The sequence below is a fragment of the Mesoplodon bidens genome (assembly GCF_964165515.1).
Source record: "Mesoplodon bidens genome assembly, chromosome: 4".
NCBI lineage: Eukaryota > Metazoa > Chordata > Mammalia > Artiodactyla > Ziphiidae > Mesoplodon > Mesoplodon bidens.
Window position 1 is genome coordinate 74554866 of NC_138160.1, and position 15202 is coordinate 74570067.

At 37.0% G+C, this 15202-nt stretch overlaps 1 protein-coding gene across 2 annotated transcripts; it reads right to left on the reverse strand.

Annotated features, from left to right (window-relative positions):
- Positions 1-425: 425 nt before the first annotated feature.
- ARRDC3 (arrestin domain containing 3) lies at positions 426-14765 on the reverse strand. Of its 2 annotated transcripts, XM_081233396.1 has the most exons (8): positions 14260-14763; positions 10249-10330; positions 8178-8325; positions 7030-7132; positions 6197-6453; positions 5707-5869; positions 5282-5436; positions 426-3166 (listed from the first exon to the last, which is right to left on the reverse strand). In XM_081233396.1, exons 1-8 carry the CDS (start codon positions 14537-14539, stop codon positions 3110-3112), a joined length of 1245 nt encoding a protein of 414 aa, XP_081089522.1. In that variant the 5' UTR covers positions 14540-14763; the 3' UTR covers positions 426-3109. The 2 variants fall into 2 exon arrangements, with proteins under 2 accessions (XP_081089522.1, XP_081089523.1); XM_081233397.1 differs by lacking the exon at positions 426-3166 and having other exon boundaries at positions 5298-5474; positions 14260-14765.
- Positions 14766-15202: the final 437 nt, after the last annotated feature.

Consider the following 15202-nt stretch of genomic DNA (forward strand, 5'->3'; position numbering starts at 1 on the left):
AATATACCTGGTTAAGTTTGGTTCATGTGTAAGATGGAAATTTATATATCTTTTTTTCTAACTTTTAAATTTTATTTAAAAAATCCATAGCTTAGTGAATCATTAAGTAAAACGATAATTTGTACTAAAAATTCCTTTAAGCCTTCAGTAATTTCCTTTAGCAGAGAGCTAGAAATAATTCTTACCCAGAATGGCTTAAGAGTTTAATTGTAGTCTTCATTTTATTTTTTTAAAATTTTTGGTCATGCTGTGTGGCTTGCGGGATCTCAGTTCCCTGACCAGGAATTGAACCCAGGCCATGGCAGTGAAAGCACTGAATCCTTACCACTAGACTACCAAGGAACTCCCTAATTGTAGTCTTAATTGGGTTTGCATGTATGATGAGTTACTGATATGATCAAGATTCAAATAAATCTCCAAACAAGTTTACAAAAAGGAAAAAAACCGAAAACACTTTTATTTTCCACAAGGAAGAGCAATAGGAAAAATTAAATCATTTCCCACATATTGTTTTCTTAAAACAGCCTACAAGGACATATTCAGCACCAAATAAAAAAGAAAAAAAGAGAGAAATTACAAACAGCCACAGAATATAATCTATAAAGCAAACATTTAATATTGCACTTCGTTTTGCTAACATTTTGGATTTTACTTTTCCTAATTGAAAAATCAGGAATCTATCTTGAATACTGGAATACACCTGTGAACCTCACATCTTATATCAAGAATTGACCAATATTTAGAAAGGAGTAATGCCTCTAAGTAAGAAAGTAAAGGAATACTTTAATGGGGAAAATAAAACTTTATTTGATAAAGTTTTATATATTTGAAATTTTATCACATTTTGTAAGCCAGTGCCAATTATCAGAATATTGGTCATTCTTTCCTCATGTGTTATTTAAGAGTATATGGTGATAAGTATTCCAATGCTATGCATATCAATAATTGTTCCCTAGTCAGTTAGACATAAGAAGAGAAAAGGGATTTTCTGACAATCCCCCCACCCCCCGCCCCAACAAAAATAAAACCACCAAATGCCCTTTATGCCAAATATTCCATTAGCTTCTTTTGAGGGGGACATTCACAAAATGATTTAACAACAATAAAAAAATATTTCACCCCCATTTCCTTATTATCTAGTATTAGTTTGCTATGGGAGCCCAAACCCTTTAACCGAATCACTTAAAACGCGATTCATTTTTACATGGGCTTTCTTCACCCTGTCAGCATTTTTCAAACATGAATTGTCTTCCATGTTTTCTTAAAGGCCACTTATGGAAAAGCCTATTTGTTTTGTATGAAGCTTTAAGACAGTATTTAACCAGGTCAAGCACCAAGCCAGAGTTACTATTATTTTCAGCCACTTTATTAACTGTGGGATTAAATGGCAGGATAGATGTAAGACCCATTTCACGCATATGTTGCAACACCAGAGATGCTGATTTTCATTAAGATACATCAGAGCTGAATTTCTTCTAAAATAAGACAATCAGTACAACTTGGTACCTTGGAAAATGCAGTTATAAGTGTCTTCATGAATGCTGGTATATTTATGAGCCAACTGTAAATTATCTTTAATATAAGCTATAATTTACTGATGTGATCGTTCTTCATAACTATATATACTGAAAGTGAATGATTTCTCATGCTTAGCAAAATCTTCTTTAGGTAATGGAAGAAAATACTTTCATTAAAAGAACCACAAAAATATAAAAGTTATTATTCCAGCACATATTCTAGTATTTGTAATTTTGAAGTTATACACTTTTAGAATAAACTTGGGTTTTCAAGCTCTGTCAAGCTTGAGCAGGATAGGAAATGTTTAAATTGAGCTCTCTATCATAATCTGAACATATATATTCCTGCTCATGAAAATACTCTGCACCAGCAAAAACGATTTCCAACATATGTGTTTTGGAGGTAATTAAGTAACTCTGTATAAAAATAAATGCACTTTCTCCTCCTTTCCAGTGACTGGAAAACTTCCATATTTTTAAAATAATAATAAAAAGTAACAATAATTTTTAAGAGCAACAGCCCTTAACTCTTTGCTGGTGCCTGCCATACTGCCTCTCTTTACTCCATTCTTAGCTCTGCTAGTTTCTTCTCATATGTAATGATAAAAAGGCAATGCGGGTGGGTTATCACTTTTGTGTATGTCCCTTTTCCAAACTTCCCTCTCCAAAAAGCCAACCAAACAAACAAACAAAAAAACTCAACAGTGCAACAAAACACAAATAGCATTCCAACAGTTTGGCAAGTGATGCGTTCACCTGAGATTAAGTGATTTTAGGCAGTCAGTAACAAAATGCTGCTTTGCTGTAATAGTAGAAAGGCAACAAATTCTTAAAAGAAACCAAGAAGGTATACAATCTTGACAGTCTCTTATTAGCTTCCTCCTCTTATCTCTTTTCCCACATATCTGTTGCGTATCTACTACAGTAGGCTGCAAAACATACAGCAAGAAGGATTGGCTTGAAGGCATTTGATGTTTGTAAATAAATCCACAATAGGATCCAAGCTGAAGAGGTGATACATGGTCAGCCTAGTAGGACAATTCTGAGCATGTGCATACGCAGGTAAAGTCCAGGCTATATTAAATTAAAAAAAAAAAATGTCAGTGCGTTTTTTTCATGTTAAAGTTTTTTTCAAAGCTTTCTTTTGTTCCTTGTTGTGCTCACTGCAAACAAGTTTTAAAAGAGTATCAAGAGTCTGGCATAAATGGAAAAAAAAAAGCTGTAGTGACATGGAACCGCACAATGTAAGCATTGAGCATGTGCAAATTTTCAAATCAAAAGAAGGAAATCATCCCTCTTTACAACGTGGTGTCTTGACACGTATGACCATAGGCTAAGAAGACTGCTCTTAGTATGTGCCAGTTTTAAAGGAAAAAAGCTTAGATCTTCAAGCATGTTGGAGCAGTCCCAGAATGTTGCTGTAGGCTTCTAAAGCATGATCACTGGTTGTTTCATGTATTCGCCATTTTTCTGGGCAAAAGCAATTCCACTTCCTCTGAAAACGTGTCTCCAAGATACTTCTCTGTCCTCAGCCGGGAAGGGAAGAGATACAGTTCGGAACCCACATCAACTTGATTTAATCAAGTATTCCTTCAACGAGACGGGCAGGATGGTCTATCATCTGCTGACTGATCAGGATTTGGATCAATCTAGAAAGAAAAGAGAAAAAAAACCCCAAAACCAAAGTTAATTGATAAGGTTTAGTAAGAATGCAGCAAATAGGCTAATATTTTGAGTACTGGTTGAGAAATGTAATCAGAAAGAACATACAGAGTTTGGATGGGGAAAAAAGGGTATTAGTATCATCTATAAAGTACTTGCTATTCAATTACTAGATTAACAATTAAATTTAGAAAGGTATGCCGGAATAGTTTTATTTGACAAAAGCTAAAGGTAATGTTCTATCAGAGAATGGAGTTTTACTCAGCACTTAGTCATACTTAAGACTCAAATACACAATTGGCCAACATTTTCATAGCAGTGATTTTCTTCTGTAAAGTATCCATTTCTTCCTGTTACAAAAAAGTCAACTCATCTTTTCCCGAGCTTTGGGAAGAATGTAGTTGTGTAAACAAAGTTCTTGGTGCTTACGTGAGGTAATAACTCATGGGTGTAAAGCCCTAGGGAGGGCCTAGGAATACAGTGTATATCAAGAAATAGGAATGGTGAACCCAAAATGCTCTAGAGGCTTCCCACCTTGCCTCTTTCTGTAGTGACTTTCATATGCACATACACTTAATAAAAGTGAACATATTTCAGTTGCTTCTCAGGTACAAAGAGAATGGGCACAGGAAGGCAAATTGTTGGGTTTAATACATTTCTTTTACTGAAAGATCTTTTGGACAAGACCCATTTACAATACTTTCCTCCCTCTATGTGGCTAGATGTTAAATAATTAAATCACACCCTGAACCAATTTAGGATTTTAAAAGTTTTGAATTCTCTTAATTATCTTTAGTTCATTTTAAAAGAGGAGGTAGATTTTATGGCAAATTGCTTAAAAGTGGATACTTAGATTGCCATTCTTTTAAAATGCCTGTCAGATCAAATCACAAATGAGGGACTTAATAAGCAAGACAGAAATGTCAGAATAAAAATGTAGTGACAATGTTTCTAAAAAGTGGGAGGACATTTTTAGCATCTAATAATTTTATGAATTGACATTAGTGGGATAGAAAAATTATGTCCAATCAAGAATCTGCAGAGAACAGAACAGATTCTGAACATCCTATAATCAATGAATAAAGTGGATTTCATATTAATCACATCCAAAGGAAAACTGACTCTTCTAGTCATGGTATTAAGGGGAAAAAAATAAAAAAATAAAAGCAATTCGTTGAAGAGTGAAACAATCCTTTTATGTCTTTCTTGGGAGTAATATTTCACTGTAAAATAGCTGTCTAAACTACAGCAACCAAAAAGAAAAAGCTGATGCTAGTGATTTACAAAGTCATTTGGTATTAAATTGGTATCAAGGCCAACTCTAAAGTCCCTACAATGTGTTATTATGTATATATATATTCTGAAGTATCCCGACATTGCTGGATTGCTCCCTACCTCCTTTCCTTTGCACATATTTTTCTTCCTGCCTGGAACATTCTACATTTTGAGAATACTTACTCTTCAAGAATCAGTCTAACAATCACCTTCTTAGGGAAGCCCTTCCTGATTCTCAAGACCCTGCAAGCTGCTCCTCAAATGAACTGTGCATTACTATTACATTGTTAGGTCATATTTTGCTTCTAAGTTTGTTTTTCTCACCAGTCTGTACGCTTCTCCCAAGGGCCATGTTTTATTCATGTAAGTGCTTAGTTACTTGAGATGAATAAAAATAATCTAAGAGTACAGGAATGCTGTTTAAGATGTTATTACATATGTTATTTTCCCTTATGACTGAGAATGTTAAAATATGTAAATTAAATTGGAAAAGGATGATGAATAAGATAAATTCTAGCTATTTAATCAATGACTGTAAAATGCTAGTTCTATAGATGCTTTGAAAGATGAATTATTCCTTTAACTGGCATTTTGGAAGTATGAGGTTAGATCACTATCTTTATTTCCCCAATAATATAAGAGACCAGTCCTACCTCTGGGTCAAACTTAGTAAATAGTGACAACCTTATGATCTAACTTTTAATCTGTTGTTCAAAATTATTTTTCTCTTATCATGATAATCAAAACCTAACTGTTTTTAAAAAGTCTGCAATACTGTTTACTAAGAGAGTCACAGCCCATTTTGTACTTGAGGGTTTGGTGCTTACCTCTGAATAAAGAGGTGGAGGCAAGAAACGAAACTCCTGAATATATGCAAACAGTGGTCCCTGAAGCGCTCTCTCAAAGTCATCACAAGCACTCACTGGTGCAAGATTATTCCGCCTTTGTTCCTCTGTTACCACTTCTGCATAGCTGGGTGGTGCTGAAGGAAAAAGATACACGCAATTCGAACAGCACGTTCTTATGCATGTCAAAATACACAGAATAGAAGGTATTAAAAAGGAATGTCAAGGTAACATAATAATAATTTGTCTTGTGATCAAAACTAGGGGGATATACGTTTTAAACCTAACATTAGGGGCACATCTACTCTCTTCAAGTATAGACAAACTTTAATCATAAAATATCAGAAGCAAAATTATGTTCTTGAAAGTAACAGATTAAGCTTAGATATGCATTATCAAATTATTACCTTCAGGTCTTTCAGGTAGGGATAAACCAAGCCAGTTCATATTCATGCTACACTGACTGCTTACACTTGAGGTTCTGCTACCAAATGGATGTAGAGGAATGGTACCAATGACAAGTGGCAAATTAAGAAATAAATCCATAGCTCCAGGAATATCCACGTATACCTAAACAATGAAAGGAGATGTTAGGTTTAGAAGCCAAGTAGCATTTCCTTTAAAAAAAATGAATAACCCAATCTAATGTTATTTGAGGCTCTCATTTACTTCATTTTTAAACTTATATACATATGATATACTTGAAAAGTTTCTCCATTGTGTACATTTACCTCAGGTAAAATTAGTAATTATATTCCAAACTATATAAAAAATTACATATAATTATGTATATCACACATGGAATTAAAAAAATCAAATCCTGGATAAGACAAAATGATACTCTTACGACTTTAAAACCTAAAAAAACCCACCCCAACCCCTTAAATCTATACATACCATTAGTGAATATTCCACACGGATTATACTACAGTCGAGGATAGAGGGAGAAACTGGTGGAATTTTCAGCAACTTGCCATTCCACGTCTCTGTCTTTCCAGATGATAAGGATTCCCCACGCAAGTTAGCCACGAGCTGTTTGACTTCCTTCATTTTCCCTTTGGCATAGAAGGCCTGTGTTTGGTAAATGGCTGCCTTTGGCACCACCATTCGGGAGGAGCAGTTCTCAATCTCAGCAAATATCTGAATTGATTCACCTACAGGAAAAAAAAAATATATCTACTGTTAAAAACCAACCAACCGGGCTTCCCTGGTGGCGCAGTGGTTGAGAGTCCGCCTGCCGATGCAGGGGACACGGGTTCGTGCCCTGGTCCGGGAAGATCCCACATGCCACAGAGCGGCTGGGCCTGTGAGCCATGGCCGCTGAGCCTGCGCGTCTGGAGCCTGTGCTCCACAATGGGAGAGGCCACAACAGTGAGAGGCCCATGTACCGCAAAAAAAAAAAAAAAAAAAAAAAAACCAACCAACCTACCAACCCCAAAACAAATGTAGACTCTCAGGCTAAAGTCTGAAAGTTCAATGAACTACATGGATAAAAAGCTATCCTAAGAGTGGCAAGTAACTTATAGTTACAAAAATAAACTACACATTTACAGTAGCCATTTAAAAAAGACTACATTCCAATTTATAAAAGCAAAGTGGATAAGCACAAATTATGATATTTTACCAAAGAATACTGTATCATGTCTGCATTTAGTAGAAATAATGTAAATTTATACACAAGAGCTAAGTGAAGAAAGATCATTTTTTGTGGGAATCCACCTCATACATACCTGGTGTATAGCCCTTCCTTTCAATTTTGGCACTTAAGGATATTGGGCCTGAGGTACAGAACCAGCAACAGAGAGTCTTTTCTTTTGTGCCTGCTTGGGGTGACTGTAAGAAATAAATTTATAGAAAAAGATCAATGTATGAATTGAGACAGTAATAGAATGTTTTAAAATACAATCTTAAATTCTTGAAGAATTTAACATTAAAAGTAGTGGTTTTTTTTTCTTCTTCAGTATCCAAATATACTTTTCCACTAACCAATGGCTTCTGATTTATATTAGTATTTTTGTCTTTATACAAGTTTCCATTCAATTAAAGAAAAAAGGGTACAGGGTTTAACATCATATTTCATAAACATAGTTTTAGCCCAGGCTATTTACATACACGGTAATTAAAAAACAACCAAAAAAAACAAACAGAAAAAAAAAAAACCCTTTCCACATTCCATTTAAACTGCCTTTAAAAAAAAAAAAAGAGGCAGTTTGGAAAGCAACTTGGTTATAATCCCAAATGATAACATCTTTCTCTGAGATTGTAAAACTACATACGTAAAAAAAGAAAACTGCTCATTTTTAAGGTTAGTTTTACTTGCTTAAAGATGTTATTATTTGTTTAAACCGAGTAAAGTTTTTGAAATCAAATTTGAATCTTGTGAAAAAATACAATTAAAAAAGATTTCCTTTAAAACAGAATTTAAGTTTTTTCATGAAAATAATAATCTCCCCATCATTTGACAACTATCCCTATATTGGAATAATGCAATAAATAATACAAATTTTAGATTATGATATTTTCAAGTTAAGTGATATTGTTATAATAACAATTGATACTACTGTTCCTTTTCCACTAAAATTATTTAGGGAACAGATCTATTCTTTTGTTATTGCTGTTACCTTCTGAGGAAGATATTTCATACCAAATACTGGTCTTACTTTAAAATTTTACTTAAAGTTATTATAGTATCAGAAAATGTGAGCATATTCTGCATTAATTTGTGTGCTCTTAACTATTTTTTTGAAAATGGTATTTATGTAATTCAAAAATGAAGTTACTATTTAAAAATTATAAAGAATGTGTATGTAGTTTAGGTGATTATTCTTTGATATTTATATGCCAAAAACAAAAAATGAAGAATTCAGTTAATTCTTACCAGTAATGAAGGAGTGTTGATATCTATATGCTCAAAGACTGTAAATTCCTTCTTTAATTTTACTGGTAGAAGCCAAGGCCTGTGCAATTCGGCTTTCACCCAATAGCGCACACTGCCATGTCGGCCTTCGAATGAGGTAGCAAGTGGTCTGTGCAGAATATAAAGGTCAATATATTAATCTTACACCTCTTTTTAATATTTATACAGTAGCTCAGCACAGAAGTGTTAATATATTGTAAGTTTATACATCAATGAGTTATCAAAGGCATAATTTATATTTCCAAAGGGATAAGTCACTGGGGAAAAAAACCTTCTGTTTCCAAATAATAACACATAGTTGTTAAATATTACAGAAATTTGGTTAAAAAAGCCAGAAGAATACAATCTCTTTAAGAAGAGGCTACTTTTAATGCTGGTGGCAAAATTACGAAAGTCTGGAAATGAACAATTCTTGAAAAGGTCAAGACTTTAGTTTAAAAATAAAGTTAAGAATGGTTTAACTATTTCTATTGAGATATTCTGGACACTGGTTAAACACTCAGACCAAATGACTCCCTATGGCGCTCCATTTTGCATTAACTAAGAATTATTATTATCTCTTATTATAGTAACTAATTAAGATTTAGAAAAGGCCTGGAATAGTCGTTATAGTTTCAAAAGTTTTTCACATTTCATTAAATCCACTGAAGCTCTAAAAAAATGCTTTTACATTTCCCAGTTTACTTATGTTCTAACACTTTTTGGCCATGCTTTCTTACTATAGACTTAAAAAGAAAAAGAATCTCTTCTGTTGACCTGTATCAAGAGAATCAGAATTCTTTTTCAACTCTCCCAGATTTTATTACTTGTGAAAGATTTTATTTTAGTGAATTTAGTCTCTTTTTCATAATTTCATTAGAAAAATGCACAAGGTTCATTTATTTACAAGGTAGAGTGCTAGCTTTTTACGAGGTGTAGTGGTATCTTACTTTTTGTTTTGTATTTTAGACTTCTTCATTAACTTGTATAGCAGAGAAATAAAACGCAGGATCTATGCTAGTCTTCTAGAGTTTACTTTAAATGACTTTGGTTTATAGATAGAATTTTAAAAAAATATATTACTTCCATCCTTTGAAAATATTCAGGCCCAAATGTATTAGTCCTATTGTATTCAGACTTAAAATATTTCTCTCAGAAAGTAATGAGGGCATTATATTAAAAATCATGTTCTTAAGCAATATGATACACAGGATACTCTGAAAAATACCCTTTATGAACTCTATCCATATATAACAAGTACTAGAACTTAAAAAAATACAGAATTATGTACCTTTGGCACTTGAAGTTCTTATGTAATGCAAGTTTACCTTTCAGAGCAAACAGTACAAGTGCCACTTTGCATGTTTTAATATCTGTTAAGGCATTTTTTTCAAAAATTACTTTGTATAATTTCCTCAAATGATTTATTATTACATTAAGAATATACTACTTTCCTTCTTCCTTTCATACTAGATTCCAAGCCTTATATTAAGGTATCTCTGATGGATGTTTCCTTTTAAGTCCAGGTCATAATATCTCGAGTGACCTTCTCAATAGCTCTTTGCACAGAAGCTAATGAATTCATATCAGAAAAAACACATCACTTCTAAAGTGAGGATATTCTTAATTATTTTGACTTTCTTAGCTTACTGCTGTTGGGTAGCATCAGTAGAAAAAATGATCACTGAATTTTTATAAACTACTAAATGAGAGACTTGTTATGTTCTACCTTTTCTGCTAGTGCTGATGATAAACTAAGTATAAGTGCTTACTATTTCACTGGCACCTTCCAATTCACTCACTTTAAATGAAATACTATTCAAGTTTTAAAAACCATATAAAACTTGAGACAGAATACTAAGAATTGAGCTTTGCTTTCTATAATATTGCCACTCTAGATTAAAAAAATAGCTTCTTTTCTGAGTATATGTTTTCCTGTAGCAAGTTTCAGTAATGAAAAGGGTTTTTTTTTTAACTAAAAATATTTAAATTTAGAATGTTTCATTTTAAAAGAATGGATGTTTATGAAAAATGCCTGTTACAAAATACTTACGTCTGTGGAAGCTCGAAGCTGAATGCATATTCATGCCTTCCTGAATGAATAGTGTTGAAGCCTTCTTCGGAATTATCATCATCTAAAACAAACAGAAAAAGAAAACAAAAAACTTTTTAATAAAGCTTTACACTCTCTTCCTGGTGGCAGAACTTTAAAGATGCTCACATAGTAATTAAGGCCACAAACTTTAGAGTGTGAGAGATCTGAGTTCTAATTCCAACTTCATCACTTCCTCTGGGTAAAATAAAAGTCCTGTCTTCAGTTGCTTCATCTGTAGAATGGGGATAATTAATACTTATACCCCATAGCTGGTTTTTCAATGGAAAACAACCTAAACTGTAAAGCATCTGTGTGACAATACAGGCTCAACAAAAGATTCAGATTTCAAATCTCATACTAAGATGTTACCTTTCTCTTCATACACTTATTTAAATTTATCCTATTAAGACTATATATAAAATGAAAACTGTTCATGTAAGCCTTTTAAAATATGTCAGTTTTGATGCAGAAGATGTGAATGTTAAAGCTCTAAAACCATTAGAAAACTCTGTCAAATAGATGTTGGAGTTAAAAAAAAAGGAACAGTGATTTTAATGTCAGTTTCATAGCTAAAAATAAAAATTCTTATTGAATCTAAAATTATGACCACCTCAGTCTGTCCTAGCAACAGCTAAAAATTCATATATATAAACTATACCTTAGATTTAAAAGGTGCCTGCTTAATGGAAACAACTGTCACACATCCTTGAAAAATGAAGACTAGGTTTGTTTCCCATTGCTAGAAAAAACGGGATGACTTTATTTTACAACCAATTTCTTTTGCTCAAATAGGTTATCTCCAAAACGTCTCCAAAGCAAATATAACGAAATGTGGGAGGGTGTTCTGGATTCTTAAAATGATTTTCTAAAGCGTTCTGACCGGGTAATTTAATTACATAAACGTCTACTAGCGCAGTTTTCTCGGTGTAGAAACCTTTATCATTAACCAGGAGACTAAGAGAAACGGGTATTATCATTTAACTTTCCCTCACCAAAGTAATGAATTCACACAAAAACCGTGATGCTTCCCTTCCACCACAGGAGAAAAGGAAAAAAGCGCCTATATGTGGAAACTTTTATTCAAAAAAAAATCACCAAGACTCCCTTCTATCTCAGTAATATTTTCTTCTCCCCCCGTGCAAATCCTCTCTACGGGATTTCAGCACCGAAATCCCGCTGATGAGCTGGGGGCCATTTAAAATCGCTCCCCACGACGGCGCCCAAAGTTTGTCTCCCTCTCCCTTTCTTCCCGTCTCGCTCCCTTTTTTGTGCCAGCTCAGCAGTCTCATCGAGGCGAGCGGCGGCGGCCGCGCCGTGGTAAACAAGTGCCGGGCTGTCAATCAAGAACTAGACCGGAGCAGGAGAGGACCGGCCTAAACCGGCGCGAGCAGATCCCAGCCGGCCCGCCCGCGCGCCGCCGCCGCCGCCCGCGCGCCCCGCTATACATACGGCATATGTCGCACGGCGCTCGCGCTCGCGGCCGCGCAGCCTAGCCTGCTGACGTGGGGCGGGGCGAGCACGCTGCGGCGCTTCCGCTTTACACGCCCCGGCCGGTGACCGGTTCGATCTGGCTCGGGCCACCCTGACACCTTTACAGTTACGGCGGCGGGCAAGGGGGCGCGGGGTGCAAAAGCCCCAAAGAAACAATGACAAGGGGGCAAGGGATACTCGCCGAAGCCCCCACCCCACCCCGCTTTCAATGTTAGTGTCACTTTTCCTTCCCCGTCCCGGCCAGTCTTGGCGCTCTCTCCCCACTCGGGTCACATCAAGGTAGCCAGTCTGTGACTGCATAGAAAGGGAAACACGCTGTTTCAGCTAAGAGGAAGACAAGCGTTCACAGAAGCTGCCTGACAACTTCCACCCGAAAATGTGGTCCTGCTAACCCTGCCGACCCAATTTGCCGTGAATGGGATTGTCAGCTAAAAAGTTGCGCCCACGGCCATCCGGCACCTGTAAGGCCGGCGGAAGCTTCTCCTCTCCACTCTGTTGAAACCTGTAGTCGTTCCTTTCGGGGCTGCAAGCGGGCCCAGGTGAGGGGCAACAGAACGGTATGTGACATGAGCCCCGCGCGCCTCCAGAAGCCCGGGCAGGGAGGCGTGTAGGGGCGGGGGCCGTAGCTCAGGAGGGACCTTTACCGGCGCACGCCGGTTCCAAGCCTCACCCCAGCCGGCGAGCCCACTCTCCCCACCCTCTCGCGCCCAATCCAATCAGAGCCTGGCATCGCCTTAGCAACAGGCTAACAAACCCGGCTCCGCCTATCGCCGGCCGCCCGGGGCGGGGTCTCAGTTACCAGGCTAGTTTGAGAGGTCCCAGTTTTAAGTCATTGAAACTATTCCAAGCGAAGCTCGTTCAAGCTTGCAGGGGTTGAGGGGTGTCTCGTGGGGGTGCGGGGCACATAGTGTTCTTTACTATGAAATCGTGGCGCAATTAATGAAATTGTCCCCATAAGTCGTTATTCTACTTTTACCCCACTGCAAACCTCAACTCCTTAAAAACCTTTGTTTCTTCTCACTCATCTTATAAAAAGCTGCCAGTCCAGGAAGGATCAAATACAAACTCTTATGTGTCCTGTTCAACAAATACCAGGACTGTCATTAGGCAGTTGCATTTTTATCACTGTCACTGCTTGGAGAGGTTAACTAAAAATTATTTCAGGATGCAAATTACCTATGTGTAACTGAAAATCCAACTAAAGATTTATTTCATCTTAATATTTTAAAAATAATGCATTCATGATGTAACTCAAAGTACCCTACGTTCTACACTTGCCTTAGTTCAATTAGCACTTCCTCGTGGATGTGTATTTTTTTAATTAAAAATGGAGGTAAAAATGTGATCTACTCTGAAAAATCATCAACATTCGAGTTAAATACTGCATTAAAAAGGAGAAGGACAAAATTACATAACCAGTTTTAACACTATATTCTTCTTGGGCTAGGAATTAAGTCATCGCCACCACCTGACGCGTGTAACCAATCTGCTGAGAGCAGAACAAGCGCCCCTCCTCACCACCCCCCAGAACTGGTCCGAAACAGGATTGAACCGCTTCTAACAAAGGGTGGAAACTTAGAAAAACAAGCTTAGAGTCTGCTATATTTCCACAATGTAACCATTTAAACAATAGATTTGAAATCTCAGGACCCCTTCTCCCTTTGACAACCCTTTATCTCCAGTTTCTAACCAAAAATCAAATCCAATGAGCCTAATACTTTTCAATTCCATTTGACTGGCACGGGTTTCATTGAATGCACGTTCCAAAGTTAGGCATGATGCTTGGAAAAGAAAATTTCTCACCCTAAATGGCTTCTAAAACTGACTTTAAACATATCATAATGATAGGTGCTGTCCTTTAAAATAGAGAATGCTTGATGTAAATTTCTAAAGGAACTGGAAAGAATAGGGAAAAAACACGTGGGGTGTTGATACCATATGTCAAAATAAACCACAGAAACCCATTATCAAAGAACAACGATCAATTCTCTTAAGTCTTTTGCGTGTCAATATTAAAAATGAAATACACCTATTAACCCACTTAAAAATGTTACTCCATTTCTTCACTGAAGCTTAGTTTTTAAGATCTAAGGTTGCAGAGTACAAGGGAAAAACCTAATATTGGACTGTAGCTTTTAGCAATTCACTTGAAAACATATTAGTAAAATTACTGAATCGCATATAAGCAGAATTTATACGTAAGGTGGAAATGGATTGCGAGTGTGTATGGCACAGACCAAGCCGGGTATAGAGGTAGTGGAATAAGTGCAGTTTGCAGTCACTTTGCAGATGCCTGCATGCATTACGGCTTAACACACGATGAATGTCAAGGAGAATTCAAATCTTCCACCTTTCCAACCTTTATCAAACAGCTATACGTTATGGTAGGAGTAGGATTACATTAATTCAGAAAAATTGAAAAGGTACTTTGCCAAAGAAAACAGGTATAATAATTTCTGAATAATGTAAAAAACTTACCTCTTTCGTGTCCAATTAAGATGTCTTTATGGTTGAAATATTCTACTTCTTCAGTGTAATTCTGTGTATAGGCAGTATTGGAGCCGGCGTTTCTCGATTCGGTCCAGCGTACTTTCGCATGTCCTCTTGCATGAATTTTAAGAGATTTTACTCTGATTTCCCCAGTAACTTCTAAATTCACCCTTCCTGAGACTGTATCCCCACTAGAATACACAGGGACATTGCTGTCATTAAGACAGTCAAAGCTTATTGTCAAACTCTTTACCTTTCCCAGCACCATGTTTATAACAAAATCTATAAAAAATATAATGTAAGACAAAAAAGTCAAGATCACATATAAAATGGGATCTTCACTTAACACTGATCGATGTCTTTGCCGTGCAAAGAGCTTGCAGGCAGGATCAGTGATTCCTTACAAATAGTTCATTGAGATTTCTTAAAAAGTCAGGGCAGCACAGAGGCTGCTGCTCCGCGATCCTGCTAGTCTCAGTGGTCTCCTTACAAAGACGGGCGGCTGGAAGCTGCCAGCTCACTTTAAGAGCAGCTTTGTGAAAAACAACCCCAGTGCGCATGCGCACGCCGCGGCTGCTGTCCGCCCTCCCTGCGCGCACCCTCCCGCGCCCGGCTCGCTCGCGGGTACAGTAGGTGTACAGCCAGGGGAAGAAGACACTGGGGCTGCCGGGAGGCTGAACCTGACTTCTCTTCATTGTAGGCTCCTATTGGTAGGCAGGCTACCGTAAACCCTCGACGTGCTAGCTGGAGTCCCTTACTGAGCACAGTCTGGTAGAAAGATAATGGCCGAGGGAGGGAACTGGGGGACAAGGTTGGGTGGGGAGCTGTTTGCAAAGCCAAGTGAGGATAAACTGCTGAGTGACCGGCCCGAAGCGTGCGTTCCCGGCACTGCAGTGTTTTGCCCACTGCCCTGATGGGAGGAGGAAAAAGT

Coding starts and splice junctions, on each gene's coding strand:
- ARRDC3 (XM_081233396.1), bottom strand. CDS start 14,539: ATGGTGCTGGGAAAGGTAAAGAGTTTGACAATAAGCTTTGACTGTCTT. Junction 10,331..14,259: donor CTTAATTGGACACGAAAGAG/GTAAGTTTTTTA, acceptor TGTTTGTTTTAG/ATGATGATAATTCCGAAGAA. Junction 5,437..5,706: donor CCTACCTGAAAGACCTGAAG/GTAATAATTTGA, acceptor TTTTTCCTTCAG/CACCACCCAGCTATGCAGAA.